We start from the raw sequence: 25,195 nt of genomic DNA, 5'->3' as shown, positions 1-25,195 counted from the left end.
GAGCCTTACTCATAAAAGGTCGTCCATGCTGTCTCATCACTTTTTGTTGCCAAGAGACCACTGCTCCCATGATAAGTCATTAATCCAAGTTCCAAGGTCTGGGTTGACACTACCTTAAGCCCACCATTTGTGCCAACAGCAAGAGTCACTATTTGATTGTCGGGCATTAGAAAATGACGTGGTGCTCCATTGGTATCCCGCCGAATTTTTAGAGAGTTGCCATTGTTATCAATTACCTCCGTCACATCATTATCGGCACTATAGGTGAAATTATATAGATATTCTCCTGTAACAAGGCTGAGGGTATATTGGTGGATACCGTCAATGTTGAAGACATACAGTTCCTGCTCTCCCGGAGATGCAATTTCATATTGGTTGAAAGAGGTAAGAACAGGTTTGTTTTTGCTGACAGCCCTGATACGTATATTTCCAAGATCTGCTATGTAAATAGTGCCATCTGGTGCCACAGCTAAGGAGGATGGGGTATTTAAGATGGCATCAGTGGCATAAGCATCATCACCAGCATAGCAATTACAGTTGACATCATTTTTGCAGTCGCAGTCTGAAGCTGCCCCAGCCAAGAGGCAAATCTCGCCATTCGTGGTGACCTGGCGAAGCCGGTTAATTTTTTTCTCATCTGTTTCACTGATGTAAAGAATTCCTGTGTGTGAGATGGCAATGGCACTGGCTGATTCCAATGCAGAATGAATGGCCAGTTTGCTGAGAGAGTAGTCTATACCAGGAACCTGGCAGTGCATTGGACGGCCAGCAATGATGCTAACCTGATGGTTCTCGGTGATTCGCAAAATGACATTGTTCTCCAATACATACAGGGAGTTATCCATTGGATTAACAGCAAGGTCAGTTGGCCACTCCAGGCGCACCTACAAGAGTCACAATAAATTAGGACTGGTTTTAGAACAATCTGGACATTTCTTTGAACGCATATAAATTATGTGCTGAGATTCCTGCATTCAGGGGGGTTGGACTAGATAACCCACAGGGTCCCTTCCAACTCTACAATTCTATTATTCTATGTATGAAATAACAACTAATTGCTCAAATCTTAACTGAGAAATTCAAAGAGCTACACTGTGTGTAGTTCACTTGGACACATTTCTCTATTTATTAAAACTATACACAGTGCCTACACTGAGTAATGATATATGCAGTACATGGGAATAAATGCTTCAAAGATATATAGGAAAATCAAAGCCAATTAAACACAATATGACCACAGCTCTATTTTTCTATCACTGAGATAAGTCATCTGCTGCAGAATGTATCATCAATACATTCAAAACCCCTTTCCCCCATCAGATTGGAATACATAGTGTTACCTAGGGAGAACAACTAGGCATTTATCCAAAATAAATAACCATCTGTTTTATTACAAACAAGAAGTAACACTCTACCTGGGTAACATCCATGCTGGAATCACAGCTTAGTGGCCGAACAGCAGTTAGGTCGTTAGAGCCAAGCAGAGTTGATATGATTCCATTCTGATCAACTTTTCGGATCATTGTAGCATCAACAAAATACATAAGGCCATACTTATCTACTGCAATTCCTACCAGGGTGCAAAGAAAGTAAAAATGAGTTATCTGACCTCATGATTTGCTGATAAATTCACCAATTATTGTAGCTGTCGCTCACTTGTAAGTATTTGCTTCTGACTTTTTGAGCCGAAGTACGACGCAATTTCAACCATCTCAAAAGAGTGCTCCATTAGAGTGAATGAAATCTTTGATTCTAAATTCTCAACAAATTAATTTACAAGCTAACATTAACACCACTAGTTTCCTGGTATTATATACAAATATATAAAGCTGACAGTACTTTTCAATATTTTTTTCCAGAAAATAAACTAATTGAAATAACTGTCCATCTAGTCCGTTTTGTATCTGTACAGTCTTAGTATCTGTTTGTTCTCTATGCTGTAATAAATCTGAGCTTTCGTTGCCCCACCAAAAACTGTACTACTGTAGATATTGTAGCCAATCTCCAGCCATTAGGCAAGGCAACCTCCCCCTGGTGCACTGTGGCTCCAGTCACAAGATCTTAGTAAACACATTTTGGCTGGATACCCATGTGCGTGTGTGTGCATGTGTGTGTATGCCTGAACAAGTACATGTGTAACACTACCTTCTTATCCTTTAAGTGCTTCTTCCTTTCCTCCAGATGTTACTGTCCTTGAGCTACAGAAGCATGTGCACCAAGGCAGTTTTGGTAAGGAAAAGTACCACTAGTTATGCTGCCTACATCATGTAAGGTAATAGCTTCTTGTGTTTGGTGCCACTAAGGTGAATTTAATTAGCACAATGAAAGAAACCTCATGCTGCAGAAAAAGCTAGAGGACTTCATATTGGTTTATTTTAAGAGGAACAATCAAGTTATAAAATTAATGTTTATCATTTTTATATTGAAAAATATCCTAAGTGTTTGAATGTCAGATTTTTTATGGTTCGCTACAGCTGTGCCTTTCAAATTTATTGAGTCAGAATTATTTATTTATATGAGCTACTGAAGCTGGAATTTATACTCTTCCAATAGGTAGACATTTCTTTTATTCAGTGTTTGTTTATATTTCTTCTGCTCTACTTTCATTCATTCCCAAAGGGAAGACTAGCTGGAGCGTAGGCACTTAGGCTGCAGTTTTTTAAGTGCAATATTGACAAGCAAGCAAAGGAAACATTAACCTAAGAACCATTATTCCATTCAATCTTTTCATTTTTTTTTTTTAAAAATTACATATTATTAAAATAGAAAATAAAGTATGGCTTTTGTTTCTTTTGCAGAAACGGGATATAGACAAGACAGTGCCAACCACCTTTGCCCAAAATAACAGACACTTTTGCATCTCCAAAAAGATTTTGTTTCAGACAATCCTGATTGTTTGTACTTCTTCTCCACAATGGAATGTGAAGGTTGTTGTTGTTTTACAAAGGAACAGGGGCTGCAAGCAAACGCCAAGAAAAGAATTGTCTGTGGGAAACACTTGCCAACCTGCTGTGATTCAACCACAGATTAAAAAATAAGTCAGCAAGCAGTGTTTTAATTGCCAGATAATTATATATAGATTCAGTCTAGCTTCAGATTATAGTTTGTGCAACCTTTTACATCCCTTACCTCGTGGGCTCATTAAAGTTGCATCCACTGCTTTCCCTCCATCACCACACCTGGCTTCATCAAAAGGCAGACACTGCTCCCCTGTACCTGCCACTACTTCAGAATTTCCAGCTAGGTCTTTTGCACCAGTAAGGGTTTTGACTTTGTAAATACGACGGCTGTTGGTGTCTGATACATAGAGTGACCCCGAAACAGGATCCACAGCTAGGTAGTACTTGTGGGCAGGGTTGTTGCTTTAGAAGAGAAGAAAGAGAAAACACAATGGCTAAACCAGACCCCACAAAGCATAGTTCTTGTCAGTAATGAACTGGGATATGACAGGGGTAGTCTTGGGCAAGAAATGTAGATAGTATCAATCCCACCACCCTTCTGTCTGAGGGTGACTCCCACCCTCCACCCCACAACAGTGTAACATTAGGTTTGGCAAAGCCTGCCCTTTTCTCAGTCCCATCCCTTAATTTGGTTATAGTAGAGTAGAGTTTGGGTGTGAGAAACTCGGCATCAAATCCCTTCTGTGTCATTTGTTGGCCTGGGGCAAGTCACTATCTCTGAGCCTGCTCTTATTTCACAGGTTGCTGTGAGGACTACATAGATAATGCCATGGATACCATCTTGGATGAAGGGCTGGATAAAAAAGTGACAAATAAATAAATGAATGAATCTGAACAGGGGTTGCTGGGTAGAAGGTAGTGATATAGCAACTTATGTAATTTAATAAACTCTGGCAAGGCGTCCCATCTCAAATTATGTCTGCAATCCCATGCACACTTTACAGAAAAGAAGTTTTTGTATTGAATTCAGTGGGATTTACTTCTGAGTAAACTTGCACAGGATTGGGCTAGATGTGTTAGACACTGGCTCTTAAAAGCTACACTCACAAACTGTTAGGAAGTGTCTGCCTTGTATAAGACCAGTTCACTTTGGCTTCTAGTCAATCTTCCTCTGAATATTACATCATTCTATATCTTTTTGACAACTGGAAATTGTTTTATATCCCAATAATCTGGACACTGAAGATATATATGGTTCTCATTAGCTTCCATTTATGAATTGCTTTTTACCACCCATGTGAATCCATCTATTTTACAAAGCATGGCTGTTTCATTTAGGTACAGAGCTTTGAAAAATAATGTAGCCACAAATGCAAAATATATGGGAAGCCAATGTGAGATATCTTCTGACAAGAAGCTGTAAATTATTTTTGAAAAAGGTACAGCATCTGTGCCTCCTCGTAAAATCTTTAGCTGTCTTCCCACTGTGCCAAATAATATAATACACTACAGCTTGCCCTGAAGCTGCATAAAACATGAATAATCTCAAAATTTTTAATTGCAGTCCTTTCCCTTCTCATTCTTCACTCTTCATATATATGTTTTTTTTAAAATAAAGAGTTCTGTAACGCTTTATAATAAGATGGTCAGTTTGTGATGGTTAGAGGTTAGGTATTCCAAAGTGCTGACCTCACATTTAAGGTTAGTACTGAAGAAGCAAGACAGAAAAGTCTTTTTTATTACTCAGAATAAAAACATTCTAAATCACTCTCCATCTGGTAAATCCTATGCTGTGGACTACTTCCACATTACTTTGAGAAAAGACTGACATACATCCTATGTAACATCTATCTATCTATCTATCTATCTATCTATCTATCTATCATCTATTTTCTTGCCTTTTTACTCCACTTTTCTTCTGTCATGGAACCCAAGGTAGTGTACAAGTAGTTCCCAGATGGTCATTTAGTCATGTACTGACCAGACCAAGGCCTAATCAGCTGCAGCAAGATGGTGGCCTCATGTGCTTTCAGAACACAACCAGGGTATCCTGAGTGTGGTGGAATTGGGTTCTATGCATATTCTCTGCCCTGAAAACAAATGCCTCAAAATGAAGCAAATGCATGTTGACACCACTCCATCACACTTCTGAATGCATGCATGTTTTCACCCCCAATCTGACATAAAACCCTTTGCTACACTATATAAGTACTTTGTGACACTGAAATGCTGTCCTGATTTTTTTTTCTTTTTCATAGATGGAAAAACAGCTAAGATTCCAAATCTGTGTACTTGTGGCATAAAAACACCAGTATAGTGGCAAAAGTGGTAGCCAGCTTTTAGTTTCTAAACTGTGAACTACTGGATTCAGGCATTATAAGGTTCCTGTAATAAGGGGACAACAACAATGCCCTTGCTTGCCCCACCCTATCTGTCAAATTTCCTTCGCCTGGCTCCACCATGAACATGCTATACAGGCAAAACAAAACAAAACAAAAAATTCCTTCCAGTAGCACCTTATACAGGAGTATAGCAGGCTCAGCACTGCAGACCTTATTCTCCAATGCCTGAAGGCAGCTGGGATCTCAATGGTGGGAGGCAGGGCAAACTGCAATCCACACAATGCTGTGAGAGCTTTCACTCCTGAAAGGGCCTTGTTGGGGCTTTAAAATTTGAAGTCTTACTTCCTAATCACAAACGTTTCGGGGTAACAATGGTTACTCTGTAGGAGGGAAGATTTATTTTATGATTTATAAAGTATTTATAGATCTCCCCCTCATATAAAATATCCAACAAAATTAGCAGCATAGCAGCATATGCTCAGAAGTACATATGAACATGAGAAAAGCTCTGCAGGATTAGACCAAAGCCCTGTCTAGTCCTATGGGAAATCTACCAAGACAAATGGGAAGGCAGTAGCATTCTTTTGCTGTTGTTCCCCATGTTGTGGGCTATAACTGCATCTTGTGGAAGTGAATTCCACAGTCAACTATTCACTTTATGAAAAAGTACTTTCCCCTTTTAATTATTTCACTATTGAGATACCTTGGGGTATTAAAAACAGGTTTTGAGGCTGGGGTCTTGGTCATATTGTTATTAAAATGGGACTCCTGGAAAAGTCATGAATATATCGGGGAGAGGGGGAGGTCCTGAACCATGCACTGAAGTGTTGAGTATTTAAAATGCTCCTGTTCTTGTACCTCCTTCATAGGTTATTTGATGGAGAATACAATGGCACCAAAATGGTTCACTGAGCACAAGATATTCATTCACCACTATGCAACAAACAGAAGTGGAGTGGAAAGATGTTGCTACTGCACTCTAATTTGGAAGCTGGAATTGACTGCAGATTCCTATTTTATAGGTTGCATGCCTTTGGCTTATTTCTGCCCATGTCACTCGGGTGTATCAACAGCCCTCTGGTTATCTCACACCACCCCAACAAGTCTCCAAGAAAGCATAGCTATAGGTTGTAATACACTGCTGCAGAGAAGATGCTGATAATATATCCATCTCTAAGAGGACAACTTATAGGCCTCTGGTCAATTGCTAACATCACCATTACTTTCTTTGGTGAGGCACAATTGGATGGTTTCGTTTCCCTTGTCAGAAATAGGATTCAGTGCTAACTGCAGCAGTACAAGCAATAGCTTGTGCCCCCAAAATTAGTGTGCATCAATAGAACTGGGCTGCAGCAGTCAAGCTTATAATGCCTTAGTGTTGAGGTAAGCCTGTTTTTTTCTGTGTCTTCATACCATAGAAAGCCCATTATATTATTTGTGCAAGGCTGCAGTGCTAACTGAAACAAGCAACAAGTTCCCCAGATTTGACAGTAAGCTAAGCTATTGTTCTGCTGAAGTTTCCCCCCTATCTTGTGGGGTCAGTGGATGTCTTGAAGTATTACCTTATTTCTAATAAATCTGTTTTGACAGCTGTTCGAGGTGTGGAGCCAGTGAGCCACCTGCAAATTTAGAAATGTCAGCCTCAGCTATTCAAATAGACAACTGGACTAAATGGAGAAGTTCCTGCACAAACATGCCTGGCTAAAAACAGGCAGATGTAATGAGTATTTTAAACAAGATTTCTGCAGATGCCAGCCATGGGTGATATGGGGCAAACTTCTTTAAAAGCCAGTAGAGGCTTTAAAAATCAGCAGGACGAAGACAGAAAGTGAATGATCTAGTTATGTCTCTGCAGTTGGACTTACTGGCCTCTGAAGAGCCACTCTCTTGGATTTTTGAGATAAACAAAACCAAACCCCATGAGCAAGGGGTTATGTTGAGACAAGTACAGAAGTAGGCATTCTTGCGGACAGAATAGTTAGGTGGTGTTACCCAGATTTTTGGAGGATGTCTGTGGATGAAGATATAGATACGACAAAAATCCAATCTTTTGTTAACTGTTTTCAGAGGAAGCGCCTGTGACATTGTGAGATTCTTATAGTCCTAGCCTATGGTTACCATGGTAAATATGTTTTTAGGGCAGGCCACTACAACTGCCATGCTAGCACAATATCATAACATGCAATGTTGCAATAGTATTGCAAGCTGACTCAAAACATTGAGCTAGGCAAGTATGTGTTAATACTGGTCTAAGGACAATAACCATACAGCCAAAGATGTTCCCTAGCACAGAAGTGGAGCATGTGGGAGAGAGACAGCATAGGGGTCCACTAAGATGCTTCCACTTAGCTACTGGTAATTGTGTACTAACAATATGAAGCATTGCTGTTTTGTTAATTCACTTTTTATGGTGTGTGTGCATGATGTTGCCATCCAATCATTGCCATCCTGGTTCTTTTGCCCTTTCTCACACAACAAAAAGTTTGAATTCCCCCCCCCCCAGAAAAATAAGAGAGTGGTACAATCTCCACAGCTATTAACGACCCTTTTTGCAATTCTATCTTTTTTAAATGATGGGGTTCTTATGTGGGTAGGGATGTAGTATACAGAGGAACCTATTAAGCTTAGCACACACACACACTTTCTGTGGGGGCAGTGCATCTATTTCATTACCCCCTTTTTAAAAACCAATTATATAGGCAAAAAGTATTTTAATGTTATTAAAAAACACACACATAACAGTGAAATACCACTTAAATGAAAGGGTGTAATAACATTATGATGCTATAAATGCTTTTTTAAAAAAGAAATACAAAAACTCTTTTGAGCTGCTGCCATTTTAGCAAGATGATTAATGGCGTTGATCTTAATCAGCATTATTTTAAAATTATATATTTTGGGTGGGATTCACCTAACAAATGCAGTCAGCAGAAGCCCTCTGCAGGGGCTTCCATTTGTGCATTTAGGTTTCCCCCACCTTCTTCCCCACTAAATTTTCTCTGGTTGCTCAGAAAACCCCCCAAAACAGCTTGCAGTGTGAGGGGGCATAGTTCCACCTGACAGGATGATATGTTCACATAGACAAAATGTTCAGCATAGAGTGATGTTGAATTCCATCCTTTGTTAATTATTTTTTTAATGATCAGAACTACACACACTGCAAACAGCCACAAATACAGCCACAATTTCATTCCTCCTTCCTAGTTCATTATCCTTTAACATAAATATGCTAATATAGGCGGCCCCTCTGGTCTCTTTGGTGCTTCCTCCACCCTCTATGAAGTCCTGTTTGGGCTCCATGGAGGGTCTCCTTGTGAGCCACAAGGATTCTTCAGCTCTCTCCCACTATTTGCTGGTTTGAATCTATTTATTTAATTATTCTCGGCACCACACATATATGCAGTCTCGTGTGAGTCAATCATGTGTAAGTAGAGGGACGTCTGTAATTCTTAAAGCTCATCCACAAATTATACAGTGCTTTTAATTCTTCATTTAACTAAGCTGAACTCTTATTAATTTAATCCAATTCACAGTACCAAAAATGAATCTTTACTTAATTAAATAAGCAAATTCACAAAATAATTAAATCTAACTCTTCTCTCTCCTTTTCCTCCTTTTTCAATACAATAGATTATTTTCATAGATTAAACAAGGGCACAACATTTTATTTCCTAATCTGCTCTTCTGGTACCTTTATTATATTTTCATTGCCTGGCTACCAATATTTTTGCTGCTATCAGTATACAATAAATTAGCTATTTTCCTATCTTTGATCCAATTCCCTTCATATATCCTAATAAGATCCTAATAAGATCCAACAGAACTTCTACCTCTTTTATCTCTCTTAACCTTTCCTATCATCCATAGCCAAAATTTGTGATTGGATATTTCCACAAAATTTGCCACACATCTGCTTTATAGTATTTATACCTCCAGCATTCAGCTTATCATTATTTATTATTGTAATGGTATAATATAATATAATAAGGTCATAATACTCTAAACCCACACATTATCAAACTCCTTTCTGGTCACAGCCTTTAATCACCTTTCTAATCAACTTTGATTTTCATCATTGTGTTAATAATAATAATAATAATATTTATTATTTGTACCCCGCCCATCTGGCTGGATTTCCCCAGCCACTCTGGGCGGCTTCCAACAGAAATCAAATACAAAAATATCAAACATTAAAAACTTCCCTAAAAAGGGCTGCCTTCAGGTTTTTTCTGAATGTCAGGTAGTTGTTTATTTCCCTGACCTGTGATGGGAGGGCGTTCCACAGGGCGGGCGCCACTACCGAGAAGGCCCTCTGCCTGGTTCCCTGTAGTTTTGCTTCTCGCAGTGAGGGAACCGACAGAAGGCCCTCGGCGCTGGATCTCAGTGTCCGGGCTGAATGATGGGGGTGGAGACGCTCCTTCAGGTATACAGGACCGAGGCCGTTTAGGGCTTTAAAGGTCAGCACCAACACTTTGAATTGTGCTCGGAAACGTACTGGGAGCCAATGCAGATCTCTCAGGACCGGTGTTACGTGGTCCCGGCGGCCACTCCCAGTCACCAGTCTAGCTGCCGCATTTTGGATTAATTGCAGTTTCCGGGTCACCTTCAAAGGTAGCCCCACATAGAGCGCATTGCAGTAGTCCAAGCGGGAGATAACCAGAGCAAGCACCACCCTGGTGAGACAGTCCGCGGGCAGGTAGGGTCTCAGCCTGCGTACCAGGTGGAGCTGGTAGACAGCTGCCCTGGATACAGAATTAACCTGCGCTTCCATGGACAGCTGTGAGTCCAAAATGACTCCCAGGCTGCGCACCTGGTCCTTCAGGGGCAGTGTTGTTACAATACAGCAGCATTTTCATTTAAGTGGTGTTTGACTATTCTTATATATATCCGATCATTGACTGAGGCTGATGGGAGTTATAATATGACAATATCTGGTGGGTACCACATTAGCTACCCCTGACATGCACCAAAAGTTTAACTTTTCCATGTTTGAGACAACAGAAGCAAATTTGTGATATCGGTAATGTTAAGCAATGAGCACAGTCGTGTACTTGTGTAACTATTTGTTATTTGAAACATGTTTCCTTTATTTCCAATACACTATTTTTTCTTTTATGTCCATTTATCAGGTCAAATGCTTTCCTTTTAACACTTATATTAAGAAGATTCTTTTTTCAAATAGACAGCATTGACATCACAGAAAATTTAAGAAATATAGCTTCCCCTTATTTTCTACTTTGATATCTTAACACACACCTTTTTTAATGAACAACAACCACTAAAAATAGTCTAACCAATACAAATGCATTCCTCTTTGAACACTGGCAAGAATTATTTACTGATTTATTTATTTTTTACTCTTTAGCATATGGATACCAGTTTTTGTCAGTTACAAGCAGATACAGCTTGTGTGGCACTCACAACAGCATCTACTCAGACAAAAGAAGGTACCGTACTTAAAGAGTAAGCCAGGAAGTGAGGGAAACAGCAGGAAGTAACCTCATTTTGGCCACAATGTGGATATATTAATAGAGCCCTGGGCTCTCCTAGCATACACATCACACCATTCAACAATATGAATTCTATCTAATTAATCTAGAAGCTTCATTTTTTGTTTACACAGGTTCATGCCACAGTTGGCAACTTGTAATACATATTTTCGGTCATTGTGAAAGAGAAGAGCAATTATATTTATCAAACACAGCAGGAGGCTTACACTATCTCAGACACCAAGTTTGAGTTACAGGGCCAATATATTTATCCTGGTCCAACTGGGTTGATGAGCTAATACCATGAGTGTTTAGTGTAATGTTTTATTTATTTTATTTTGCAGTAAATTAACTTTTGAGTACAGGCAGCTCCAGGAATTGACACTGGTGCCAACAAGCAGGTGCATGAGTGTTTCATGCTTCTACTGTGCTTCTACTGTAATGTCCAACATGTACATGCACCCAAAGAGTGAGCAGAGAAACTGACCAAGAAAGGAATTAACTATTTTGCAAAAGAATTCAAACTCTATTTGAAATAATAACTGATCAACCAACTAACATTGTATTAAAAGGGAGGGAGGAGCTGAATAAAGAAAAAAATTAATGAGTTGGAAATGAGTTTTTGACCCATTTCCAGTTCATTAGTGCCTTCTGAACCCTCTCCAGAATTTACAAAAGCCACTGCTGTAGTTTGCCTCAACCATTTAAGCCAATTACAGACTGCAGGGAGAAGTGCTCATATAAAAGTTAACTTGGGGTTCATTATACTTGCATTCCATTAGACATTCCTAATTGCTGTCAGAACTTATTTGGTTGCTTTTTGACTGCAGTGTATAATTGCTAATGCTTATCATATTCATAACACACAATTAGCATATTAATGTTGCTATATTTGATACATTTAAAACAGAACATTGCAAAAGAAGCACAACAAAAAAAGTAAACACAATGGAACCAACTATGGTAAATAACGATTGTGGTTTTGGTCTTACCTATGTTTAAATTCTTTATTTCTTTATAGGAAGGAAACAGAAAAGAAAGGGGGGGGGAGAACAGTTAGCTGAAGTAAAGGCTGTAAAGCAAACATAACATTTTATCTTATGCGACAAGAAGACATGGCAAAGGAAACCTCTTTTTAGCTTTAGCCTTAGGTTAATTTAAGGACGAAGCACAACAGTCACAAGATAGTTCCCTGCTGGAATAGCCCCTCAAGGCATTTTTTCTTGTAAGAAACTTTCTGGATCACTGAAAAAACGTCATGTGTAAAAGCGTCCGTCTTTTATACTGACAGTGAAAAGAGTTGGCAGCTGCCTGTCAGCAGGCTTGATGCAGTGTAGGCCTGACAAAAGTGAAATGTGCTAATATCCTTTCCATTCAAACAATTGAACCACAAGAGTTTTTAAACCCTGAGCCCATCTCTACTTTGCAACTGGCTTTCCTCTTCAGTCCCTAAAATTGTCACTTAAGGCAGGTTTGACTGTCAGTGCAGCTATTCATCTTATGTGCTGTCTAACTGAGCAGAAGTGCTGTTTTATAACAAAGCGACACCGAGCTTTGTAAATTCACACAGTATTAATCAGTGTTTATCTCAGCACAATGAGATGAGATTTTATATTAAATTTTAGGGTCAGGGTGTATATATATCACACATATATGTGCATACATATACAAATACTAATACCAGTACCTATCTATCTTGCTGTGGGATGCCGGTTTTGCTATATGGATGAGAACAAAAGTTGAGCCCTGTCAAATGTGCAGTCCAGAATCCTATTTCTTACAGTAACCAACTAGATACTTCAAAGTAGCCTACAATCAAGATGTGACAGCAACAAATTCCAGGAAATGGTATTCAGTGGCATACTGAAACATGACTGTGCTCATTATGTTATCAGGCAGTTATATGTGATCACACTTTCAATAACATTTGCCTCTGCAAAAGTTTCAGCTGTCTTGGTCATACTGCTGCGTTTAAAACAGCTGCACAACCCATAATTTCCTTCTAAAATCCTTTAATTTTTCATACAACAAATGTTTCATTGTGGGGAGTTTTGCCCTGCTTTTGTTGCACTATAGAGCAAAATTACCTCTCCAGACAGCAGTAATGCAGTAACACCTGGTAAGCACTGCAGAACAACCAACAAAGAGGAACGATATGTGGATGATTCAGTTATAAATCCACCACTAATACACTGTTATTGTGTCAATCACATGTTGCAGAATACACCTGCCCAAAAACCACCAGTCTGGAGGAACCCTAAATATAACTGTCCATCTTGTGTATGGGGGAGGAGCCCATCTGATTCCAGGTTGACTTAGTAGAAAATGGTGCAGCTAAACTGCTGCTTGAATCCCTACTGCAATCCTTGGAAGAAGGGATAAGACAACTTCAAGTAGACTCTGATCCAGCAGCCTTCCCTAAACTGAGTCATTCATGTTTACATACTAAGCTATAGTGGCAGGTAGTGCTGAAAGCAACAACGATATAGGAAAACTAGAAAGAAGGACCAAGTACAAAGGCATTTGTAGCAGTGCAAATAGCAGCAGAATTACCTTAATTCCAAAATGCTAGTGACATTCCTAGAAGGAAAGATGCGCCGAATGTAGTTGAAATCCCCGACAAACAGGCTTCCATCAATTCCTACCGCAAGTGCCACAGGGGCTAGAAGTTTGTTTCCTTCGGCAAGACCATTGCAACTTGGACAGGAAATACTCCTTCGGCGACCGTTTCCCATGATGCTGGAGATTACAGCAGGCTGCTGCGTAAGAAACTGATTCTCTCCACTACCTTTGTGTAGAATACCTAACAAGAAGAAAAGAAAGGACTTCTAATACTGTAATTTATAAAAAATGACTGTTAAGTGGCTGAGCCCGTTTAGCACTGGTGACTGTTTAGGACCCAACACATCCACTGACTCCTTTCCCCCCAGTATAGGTCCAAACCACTTTATGCTATGTCCCTTGATCTCTTGCTTGCAGCTGCCACTAGCAACTGCTTCTTTTCACCTAGCCCTGGTCACAGCTGTTTCACTTTCTGTTCTCCTGTAGCAGGGGTGGGGAACCTATGGATGCTACTGACTACAGTAGACCTACCCATGAGGTAAGGTGAGGCAGCAGACTTCGATGTAGAACTTTCCTCCCCCTCTTGTTCCTGATGAAGATCTTCACTCACCCCTTCTTCCTTGGTGGGGAGTGCAGCACGATTTTGTGGTTCACTTCAGGGGCCAATATTTCTTGAGCCAGCCCTGACTACAACTCCCATCATACCTGACCGCTGGCCATGCTGGTTTGGACTGATGGGAGTTGGAATAAAACACTTTCTATTCTTGATATTTAAAGTGTGGTTTATGGCGATCTGCATCATGTGTTGTGCACAGGGAGGTTTTGCTTGTGTGTGTGAATGAACATTTAAACATGAAACCTGCCACATGTGTCCCGAAGAACTAGATGATCCTTGGGGTCCCCTTCCAACTCTACAATTTATGAAAGTGATAAAGTGCAAGAAAACATTTGCTGCTTCAATCCTTGTACAAAGTGGCCCCAAGAAGCACTTTTAGGAGAACTATACACCTCACAAATTGTAGAAATAAGAAAATGCATGGTGAGGCATAGAAGGGAAGAGAATATCAATATTATGTTGTTGTTCAGTCGTTCAGTCGTGTCCGACTCTTCGTGACCCCAGGGACCAGAGCACGCCAGGCACGCCTATCCTTCACTGCCTCTCGCAGTTTGGCCAAACTCATGTTAGTAGCTTCGTGAACACTGTCCAACCATCTCATCCTCTGTCGTCCCCTTCTCCTTGTGCCCTCCATCTTTCCCAACATCAGGGTCTTTTCCAGGGAGTCTTCTCTTCTCATGAGGTGGCCAAAGTACTGGAGCCTCAACTTCAGGATCTGTCCTTCTAGTGAGCACTCAGGGCTGATTTCTTTGAGAATGGATAGGTTTGATCTTCTTGCAGTCCATGGGACTCTCAAGAGTCTCCTCCAGCACCATAATTCAAAAGCATCAATTCTTCGGCGATCAGCCTTCTTTATGGTCCAGCTCTCACTTCCGTACATTACTACTGGGAAAACCATAGCTTTAACTATACGGACCTTTGTCAGCAAGGTGATGTCTTTGCTTTTTAAGATGCTGTCTAGGTTTGTCATTGCTTTTCTCCCAAGAAGCAGGCGTCTTCTAATTTCGTGACTGCTGTCACCATCTGCAGTGATCATGGAACCCAAGAAAGTGAAATCTCTCACTGCCTCCATTTCTTCCCCTTCTATTTGCCAGGAGGTGATGGGACCAGTGGCCATGATCTTAGTTTTTTTGATGTTGAGCTTCAGACCATATTTTGCGCTCTCTTCTTTCACCCTCATTAAAAGGTTCTTTAATTCCTCCTCACTTTCTGCCATCAAGGTTGTGTCATCAGCATATCTGAGGTTGTTGATATTTCTTCCGGCAATCTTAATTCCGGTTTGGGATTCATCCAGCCCAGCCTTTCGCATGATGAATTCTGCATATAAGTTAAATAAGCAGGGAGACAATATACAGCCTTGTCGTACTCCTTTCCCAATTTTGAACCAATCAGTTGTTCCATATCCAGCTCTAACTGTAGCTTCTTGTCCCACATAGAGATTTCTCAGGAGACAAATGAGGTGATCCGGCACTCCCATTTCTTTAAGAACTTGCCATAGTTTGTTGTGGTCGACACAGTCAAATGCTTTTGCATAGTCAATGAAGCAGAAGTAGATGTTTTTCTGGAACTCTCTAGCTTTCTCCATAATCCAGCGCATGTTTGCAATTTGGTCTCTGGTTCCTCTGCCCCTTCGAAATCCAGCTTGCACTTCTGGGAGTTCTCGGTCCATATACTGCTTAAGCCTGCCTTGTAGAATTTTAAGCATAACCTTGCTAGCGTGTGAAATGAGTGCAATTGTGCGGTAGTTGGAACATTCTTTGGCACTGCCCTTCTTTGGGATTGGGATGTAGACTGATCTTCTCCAATCCTCCAATCAATATTATATCCCACTCTTATATGGAGCTTTTGGCAGTCTCCCATTAATGGAGGAATTAGGTTTCCATTTGCATTTCACAGTTGCTCAGTTTCATAAATGCTGCAATGGCAAAGACAGTGGATTTGTGTTCCCTTGCCCTCTGGCCACCCAGCAACCTATCTGCTATCACTTCGCATTCCAGGCGTTCTGGGCAAGGTGGTCTTGGTTATCAGCTGCATCCAGTGCTGCCTTGCAGCAGCTAATACTGTTTGCAGTCTCTAGTGTGGCAGCTACTGCTTGTGTGGACTTCTAGCCACTAATGTAATACAAAAAGGCCAAAGGCACTGGCCAAAGGCAGACAGAGAACTCTCAGTATATTTCAAATGTTTCCTGCAGTGTGCTATAAACCTGTCAATGAACACCATATGTAATGCTTATGGTTGGCATGCAAATAATCGCTTGTGTGAGTACCACCCATCAGATGTCAGCACAAGCACTCCTTGATATTCTGGAGGCAACCATGAGAATGGGGCTCACACCCAAAGCTTAAACACATATTCAAATAGGTGAACTTACCACTTTTTATATTAAGCACATGATGTTTTTCCAAAGACCAGCCCCCTAGATTTGAGGGGTCAAGTTCAAATCCTTGGAGCAGGGCAGTTCTTTTCTCCCATAAAATCAGACTAGGACAGGTCTCATACTCAAATCCCACAGATACTGAAAAAAGGGTATCAATAATCAGTGATTGTGAATGATTTGTCCTCTACCACAAACTACTGTTCCCAATATATTCTCTTTTATTCTGCAATATTAAATTCAGATAATTGACTGCAGTTGATTGAAAAGCTTGATTCACTTATACCCAGGGGAACTATAGATCCTGATAGTTTGGGGGAGGGGTGGGGGCAAATGACTGATTTAATGAGGGAGAAATAGGGGGAAAGTCAGTTATGATGAAAAGGCTAGATTCTATTTTTAATTAACTGGCTGTTCAGCACTGACTCTGTTCAATATATATTCTCAGTACAGTATGTGATTATGAAAAAAGTGAAAAAGAGTGTTAATACATTAACTGATGCACTAAATATACAGTAGTGAGATAACTTCATGTGGAGATCTTTAGAAAATATAAATTGCAAATGATCACTCCTACAAATTGACTTTGCCCTTGCTCCAAATTTAACATGAACCCATTTATTGTTTACCGTAATGGTTATTTATGGAATCTGAAGAAGCCTTCACCCATTATGTGGTACCAAAAGGGTTTGCCACTGCACTTTTACTGAGAAAAAATCCACAGCCCATGCTGGCTTCCTGATATTTCTTGTGGTAAGCACAGTGCATAATATATATTTTTAATGCACACATGAACAAGTTTTGTGAGTATATATTAAAACATTGAGTTCCTTACATTCCCCCCCCCCCCAGAAAGCTCGTGTGTTGTAGTGGATGGAAAGTCAAACTAGGCCTAATAGGAACTGGATGCAATGCATCGTTCAGGAATGAAGCTCAGTTGTGACCTAATGAATTTCCCTAGGCTCTCTCTAAGCTTCATCTAGCTCACTGTATGAGGAAAACATGTAAACTGTCCTAAGCTCCTCCAAAATACAAATATGATAAATCAATAAATAAGCAATATATTATCTTCGAACACACAAAGGGACATGTGACACCAATTATGCTGTAACGGTTTTTTTCCAAATGAAATTTAAGATATTGCTGTTAGCATGACAGCCAATAATTAAAACCTGCAAAATTTGAATCTGATGGCTTACCTACAGCATCTGAGAGCCCATAAACCTTCTGGCCATAAGCATCCGTTTTGTCCCAAATAAAAGTGTAAGCCAAGTTGGGAGATGCTTGAAATGACTTTTGAAAAAGATGTCCTTCCACTGCAACCATCAGATGTACTTTAATTAAGTTCAGAGGCACAAGTGATTGTGTCATGGTGATCTTAAGCAAAGATTTGTATCCAGCAGTACGGGAACTCAGATAGCAGAGTTTTATGTTGGAGCCTGGGACTTCAATTTCTTCATGAAGAACCTGAGTGAGAACGCAAAGCACACTTCAAATATGCACCGGAAGAGGTTTTTTGTTTTGTTTTTTAATATCATGTTTTATTTCAAGATTGATGACTTTTTGCTGCTGAGATGTTTTAATCTGGCCTTCCTGCCGTGGCCCAATTTAAAGTATGATTTCTGGATATTTTGGTCACTTTTATAGTTTCTTTTTTTAAAAAAAAAAACACACTTCTGGCAGATGTGTAAATAGGAAACACATGTTATATTGCTAGTTATATGCAAGAAGGTCATTAGAGGCTATAAGTATTTGAACCTGCAACTTCCTCTGACAATCAGCATTAAACAATATGAATGCCCAAAGAGGGGGAAAACACCAGCAAAATAATAATAGCAATCAAGGTGATTACAGGGCCCCTTATTACTTATGAATCCTTGCTTATAGGAAGAAAAATCAGTTTGTTTTTTGTTAATTATAGCAGTGGGGTCTGCTATAATTATGTCTAGTTTGACTTGTACTTGATCTATAATATCAAGAAAGAAAGCTAAATGTATTTTTAAAAAGCAGTGTACAGGAAAAAAAATTATTTAACAGATGCAAGCACAGAATCAGGTACCTATTGCTGGAAATGCACATTTGTCAGCAAGGACAGACACAAGTCTGACACGTATTTGTTTCGTTACTACAATAATTCTATGTACATGAAATACTCATGCCTGTCTTTATGGATGTGATTAAGACTTTGGCCTCCAGAAGTTTTGTACCCAATTTTGTTCAGAAATGCAATGTCAGAAATGGCCACAAAGAATGTCTAGACAAGTATTTCACTATTTCAAATCCAAATTAAAGATTTTAATCTGATTTGCACATTATGCAGCAGCAACATTTACTGTATTTATATTAGTGTTTGATGAATACCTTATATGCGAAGGGTTGAGCGTCTCCCCATGCCAGTGAGCCCTGACCAGCCATGACCCCCAACTTGTGCCTGCTACGGTATATATTCTGAAGTATTTGGATATGTGTGTCTCCCCCTTCATACTTTCGGCACTATCACCTGCTTGTGGCTGTTTTTACATTCATACTTGATACCTGAGTCTCTGGAACAATGGGGTTTCGGCCAGGAGCATCACTGAAGAATGTGGAGAGTGGAGATGAAATTATAACTGGATCAGGCCGGATAAAACCACTTAAATCACAGCTAGGAATGGAATTCTCTTCAGTCTTCATTGCAAGTGTATCCATGGCATAGAAGCTGTTCCATGGCAGCCATACTGTCCTCTCTTGGCTCATGAATGGTGCTCGCTCAAAGTGTAGAGTTAGAGATGCTCCTCCATTCGCAATCAAGTCAAACCTAGGAAATTTTGAAGTCCACATCAGGAATAATTCTAGAGTGAGACAAGGGAATAGGCCAGCCTTTACCAACTTGGTCCCCCCCCCCCCGATTACTGGTCATGCTGGCTGAGATTGGGAGTTGTAGTCCAAAACATCTTGAGGTCACCAGGTTTGGTAAGGCTAGAACAGACAATGAAATGTAGGAGAGTATCGAATAATGAATGATCAAGACTTGTTGGAGGCAATTGCTGACTTAGGTTATACCCAGATCAACAACAGTTGGCTCACTGGTGGCACATCATATTAACCATCAATCCACACTGCCGTATTTATGTGAATCTAATGCACTATTGAATCTAATGTGCGCCTCAATTTTCAAAACCTTGAAACCAAAAAAGTATTTGCTGGCAAATGTAAATGCCCCATCAAAGCTAATTTCCATGACGTAATTTGGCCTTAAAAGGTGCGCATTACATTTGAGTATATATGGTATATGTACAAGGTGGGGCTGTGGCATAATGCAATATCCTGCAAAAAATGTGTAGTTGCTGGTGTGACTGTATTGCTGTATATACATTGATTCAAAAAGTTTAGGATGTAGCTGAACCTTTGAACAACAAGGGAGTGTGTTAAAAGAAGTAAATTTACACATTTATTTAGAAGTTTTCGTAGCTCATCCTTCCCTTCAAATCAGAGCACAGAGTAATTTACAATGCATGAGATTGCAGAGAAGATGAATAGATTCTTGCATCTATCTTCACTTCAAAAGATGTGGGAAAATACCTGTGCCTGATCTAGCATTCTCAGAAGGGGAGTCTGAAGAACACATGCAAATAGTGGTGATGAGATGAATTCTAGTCTTCATTGACAAAGTAAAAACTAGCAACTCACTGCCTCCTGATGATATTCACCTGAGAACAAGACTTGCTAAAGAAGAATCAGCATGGCTCCTATAAAAGTAAGTCTTGTCTAACAAACCTTTCAGAGTAATTTGAGTGTCAATAAGAATGTGGGTACAGGTGATCCTGTAGATACTGTGCACTTGACCTTTCAACAATTTTTTTAATCAAGTTCCTCCCCATTGGGAAGCAGGTGGCGCTGTGGGTTAAACCACAGAGCCTAGAGCTTGCTGATCAGAAGATTGGCGGTTCGAATCCCCACAACAGGGTGAGCTCTTGTTGCTCAGTCCCAGCTGCTGCCCACCTAGCAGTTTGAAAGCACGTCGAAGTGCAAGTAGATAAATAGGTACCGCTCCAGTGGGAAGGTAAACAGTGTTTCCATGCACTGCTCTGGTTCACCAGAAGCGGCTTAGTCATGCTGGCCACATGACCAGGAAGCTGTATGCCGGCTCCCTTGGCCAGTAACATGAGATGAGCACCGCAACCCCAGAGTTGGACACGACTGGACCTAATGGTCAGGGGTCCCTTTACCTTTACCTCCTCCCTATAGTCTCTTGACAGTCATATGATAACAGGACAGGTTTTATCCTCTTATGGAACAGTTACTAGCTAAAGAACAAATAGTTGTCATGATGGAGAGATGTAGGAAGTGGGTTCCCCCATGAATCTGTATGGGAACTGGTGCTTTTTAAGTTGTTCATAAATGATGTGAAATTACAGATGAGCAGTGAGGTGACCGTGTTTGCTGATGATACCAAATTAATCAGGGTGCTGAAAACAGATAGGAATTGTGAGGCTCTCCAAAATGGCATTGAAATGGCAAATGTGGTACAATGTAAGTAAGTGTAAATTCATTTACACTGCAGCAAAACAACAACCCCAATTTCACATATATGCTTATGGGGTGTGAGCTGTTGATGACTAAACAGGAAAGTGATATTGTGGTGGACAGCCAGATGAAAATGATGATCTAGGACTTATGAAAAAGGTGAACTGCATATTAGGGAACATTAAGAAAGGGAAAGAAAATTAAACTGCCAATATCCTAACACCTTATACAAATATATGGTGTGACCACACTTGGTATACTGTGTACAATTCTAGTTGCTGCACTGCAAAAAAAGATATTGCAGAGCTGGAAAAGGTGCAGAAAAGTGCAACCAATGCCATCAAGGGGCTGGAACAAATCCCCTACAAGGAGAGATCATGTGGAGATACTTAATTTGGAAAAAAACGAGAGAAAGGGGAAATTATATAAAATTATGCATGGTGTAGGGAAAGTAGATGAAGATACGGTCTTCCTCTCATAATACTAGAACAAAGGGTCATCCACTAAAGCATTTATTTGAAGAAGAATTTATATGCTGCTAAATCAAAGTGGTTTACAACATTAAAAAGTTTTTAAAAACCATACAATAAAAGCATTAAAAATATTAAAAGCAATTTAAAAACAAGTATGCTAAAAATAAGCACCAATAAACCATTGTGAGAGATGTACTCTTAATTGCACACATAGGCGTAGCAGAATAAAAAAGTTTTCAGCATGTGTTTAAAAGCTGGCATAGAAGGTGCCCGCTGAATGTCTATTGACAGCGTATTCCGCAGCACTGAGCCAACGACACTAAAGGCTTGGGCTTTTTTTTTTTTTTTTACACATTGCATAATTAAACTTTTGGACTGTAGTGGTGGCCACCAACTTGGATGGCTTTTAAAGAAAGGATCAAACAAATTCATGGAGGACAAGGGTATCAATTATTAGTAGTAATGAAGGTTATATTATTTTTGTATCAATGGTAGCACACCTCAAAATACTAGCTGCTGGGAATCAAAAATGTGATAGTGCTATTGTGCTCATGTCCTGCTTGTGGGCTTCCTATGGACATCTGGTTGGTCACTTTGGGAACAGAATGTTGGACTACATCCAGAAAGGTTCTTCTATAGAAGAAATGTGAGACGTGTGAATGTATTTTACTTATCTACTGTTCATATGTTCTCATGATAGAAGTCATAGATGCAGATATAGCCTAGTAATTACAACAACAGCAGCAGCAGCAGCAACAACAACAACAACAGCATTTTTGTATATAGTGATACCTTGGTTTATAACCATAATCTGTTCCGGAGGTCTGGTTGTAAACCAAAACAGGTTGTAACCCAAGGCGCGCTTTCGCCAATGGGGCCTCCAAAAAAAAAAAAAATCCAAAAAAAGGGACACACACTTCAGGGTTTGACGTGGTTGTAATCCAAAACGGTTGCAAACCAAGGCACCACTGTACTGCCCTTCATCCAAAGGTCAAAGGGGACTTAATGATACAATATGGATATGTATTGTATGTATATCCTGTAAGTGCCTGTAATACCAGGAATCCTCTTCCCTTCTGGGAGCTCTAAAAATTACAGTTCAATAAGGTTCTCCACTAAGTTAATTTTAAGCACCCTCACAAAAATGAAATTCCAATGGTTCCATGAGGAAATCATGAAAGTTTTATAATAGTTTAGAAGAGTAGTACAGAGATGGTCTTAAATGAATATGCAGGATGACTTCTACAAAATATTATCAGATTCCACGTAAATGTTTTTGTGATTTAATCCTAGCCATCCTTTCAATAGGTTGTGGCAGATGGCAGAGAGCAATGATGGAAATTTGCATGACTGCTCTCTGTGCTGGATCAATTTCAAAATGAAGAAAATGTTTCTCTCCAGAATTTAAAAACACTAAACATTTCCTCTAATGAACCTAGTAAACCTGCGGTTTTAAAAATGAGAGACTGGCTTTCCTAGGGAGGTGAAGACATCTGGTAGAGAAGAGCTAAACCCTCCCAAATACTTGCCATAACTGGAGAGGTCATATTCTCTCCCGTCATTTAATCCAGGAAGCAATACTGTTCCGTACTGCATGCTATCTCTCGTTTGTATCAGCAAAGCTGAGAAATGGAAAGTGTAAAGCACTAGTTTCAAACAAGATTGGTTCCTTCTTTAACCCCCTCCCCCCCAAAAAAACTACTGTTAAGGATATAGCTCTGAACTGCTTTTTAAAATTCTGAGTTCTTTCAGAACAGAGAGATGTAGCTTTCCTAACAGGCTGTTTCTTTCCTCCCATGTATACATGGGAAAGTCCAAATATTCATTTTCTTGATTCAAGGATGCATTCTAATGCAAACTTTGAGAATTTCCACTGTGAACATGGAGCTGCTGTTAATAGCCCTTGAAAAAAAAGAATGCACATGGGTTTGTGAAACATGGTAAAGCACTGACTAGGGCGTAGCTATCACTATGGAGCTCCTATGAATAACCCTTGAAAAACAACACGAATGCATTCATGAAAAACTATAAAACGTTGAATGGCAGGTAGCTTTGAGCAAACAAAATTCTATGAAGCAAAGATACAGATGGAACAATGTAATGTATAAAAGCCCTGAACCACCATGGTTAGTGTGGTATTTGTCCTACATAAAACCTGAAAAGCTTAGTCCTGCAGCTGTGCAACAGCAACTTGAAACCGCCCTCTAGCCACAGCTTGGTTTCTGAATAGTTATTCCAGTTCAAACTATTTTATATGAGTGCATACTGCTGCAAATAGTCACAATGCCTTTTTCAGAGATGTATTATTTTATTGCCATATCCAATAAATTAGGTAAAGCGTGACATGTTGCATTTTTGTTTGCGCTGAAGTTGTGTGAACTTCAAATCAGATGATAAATAGGAAAACAGGACACACTTCTTCACACAGCAGGAAATCGTCTAAGTATATTCAATTATACTCCTTTGATTGTATTCTGCCCCCAAGAAACTCTGAAGATAGTGGATTTTCAGAAAGGAAAGGGAAAATGGGAACTTTTAAGATAACACACTGTTTTATAAAGAATTCCCCACCCCACTCACTGCCCCCCATATGAATGTTATCCTGCCTTGAATTTCAAAATTAAGTATTTCTGGTCTCAGCTGGATATTGCTGTAGCCCACAAATGTTTTCAGAGATACAGTAGAGTTTCTCAGAAAATAAGCTTGACTGCTAACACATTATTTTCAGAAGTCAGCCCTTTCATATTTATTTCAGTTAGTATTCAAATGCCATGTGAAAAATTACTTTTTTGTTTTCTTGAAAGCTCTTTAGCCCAGTAGGAATTCCATACATAATACCACATGGTTTCACTAGATAGCACCACCTGTTAATCTGCACAGATATTGCATACTAAACAGGGCTAACACTAAATGAAGCAAGTAGACTTACGTGCCATCCTGGCGAGTGATGGTATAGCCATACTTAGGAAACTTGACAAATGACACATTGACTCCAACGAGTGGAGTTCCATCTGTAGTCACCACCTGACCTCGTATAAGAGATACAAGACTAGGAAAGAAATGTAATTAAATGTCAGTTCTGAAAGATTCTTTGGGAACAAAGAATACTATTTTAGATGTCTTTACTCCTGCACAAATGCACATTCACTTTTGACTCTGATCTCTTCAGTTTCAGGGAACAGACTACAAATTGCCAGGAATGTACAGTGGAACCTCGGTTTTCGAATGTAATCCGTTCTGGAAGGCTGTTCGACTTCCAAGACGTTTGGAAAGCGAAAACTGAAAGCAGAAGCCTCAATTCAATAGGGAAACTCAAAACAGAAGCTGAGTCGGATGTTTGGGTTCCGAAAAACGTTCGAAAACTGGAGCATTTGCTTCCAGGTTTTTGGCGTCCAGGAGCCGAAACGTTTGAAAATGGAGCCGTCCAAGAACTGAGGTTTGACTGTATTAAAATTGAGGCCATGTTGGCTTCAACCACTAAGCTATTCTTTTGGTTCTCTTAACATTTCGATGCAGAATAACAAAGTATTCTGGATTTATGCGAAGGCTACAAACTGTTTCATATGTTCATTTCGATATGAATGAATGCATTTAACCTCCATGAGTTCTACTGAATGGACCATTACTTTGCGAGTTTTTGTCTGGCAATGGCTGCATCACCCTGCAGAGGTGCGGAACCCATTAAGATGGTCTACCCATGGGGACTTATGGAATTCAATGGATTCCTGAATGCTCTGGGGGATTTTCCATCTGACATGGTTGGTGTTTCTACCAAGGCTCTGTTCTCATTGTGGAACAGTGAGATGGAGTGTTTGCAACGGGATCATTTCTAGCTACTCTCTCTGATGTTGTGGAGCTCAGATGCCTCCTTGGTATGCCCAGAGCTCTGGGCTATGTAGCAAAGACAGTGGACAGAATGCAGATGGCAGAAAT

The 25,195-nt window shown here is 39.9% G+C and overlaps 1 protein-coding gene across 2 annotated transcripts in view; it reads right to left on the bottom strand.

Moving 5' to 3' along the window:
• Nucleotides 1-25,195, bottom strand: part of LOC117041261 (teneurin-2) — a 479,562-nt gene that overhangs the window by 33,049 nt on the left and 421,318 nt on the right. For both annotated transcript variants that reach the window (XM_033139834.1, XM_033139833.1), the window contains exons 16-25: nt 24,192-24,311; nt 18,819-19,080; nt 17,483-17,750; nt 16,281-16,424; nt 13,285-13,534; nt 11,724-11,744; nt 6,805-6,861; nt 3,130-3,362; nt 1,416-1,570; nt 10-884 (exon numbers count right to left, since the gene is read on the bottom strand). In XM_033139834.1, coding sequence (XP_032995725.1) covers nt 10-884; nt 1,416-1,570; nt 3,130-3,362; nt 6,805-6,861; nt 11,724-11,744; nt 13,285-13,534; nt 16,281-16,424; nt 17,483-17,750; nt 18,819-19,080; nt 24,192-24,311 — 2,385 coding nt within the window. The remainder of the gene's footprint in view (nt 1-9; nt 885-1,415; nt 1,571-3,129; nt 3,363-6,804; nt 6,862-11,723; nt 11,745-13,284; nt 13,535-16,280; nt 16,425-17,482; nt 17,751-18,818; nt 19,081-24,191; nt 24,312-25,195) is intronic.

This window comes from Lacerta agilis, chromosome 2 (genome assembly GCF_009819535.1).
Source record: "Lacerta agilis isolate rLacAgi1 chromosome 2, rLacAgi1.pri, whole genome shotgun sequence".
NCBI lineage: Eukaryota > Metazoa > Chordata > Lepidosauria > Squamata > Lacertidae > Lacerta > Lacerta agilis.
This window is presented reverse-complemented; position numbering and strand designations above follow the sequence as displayed.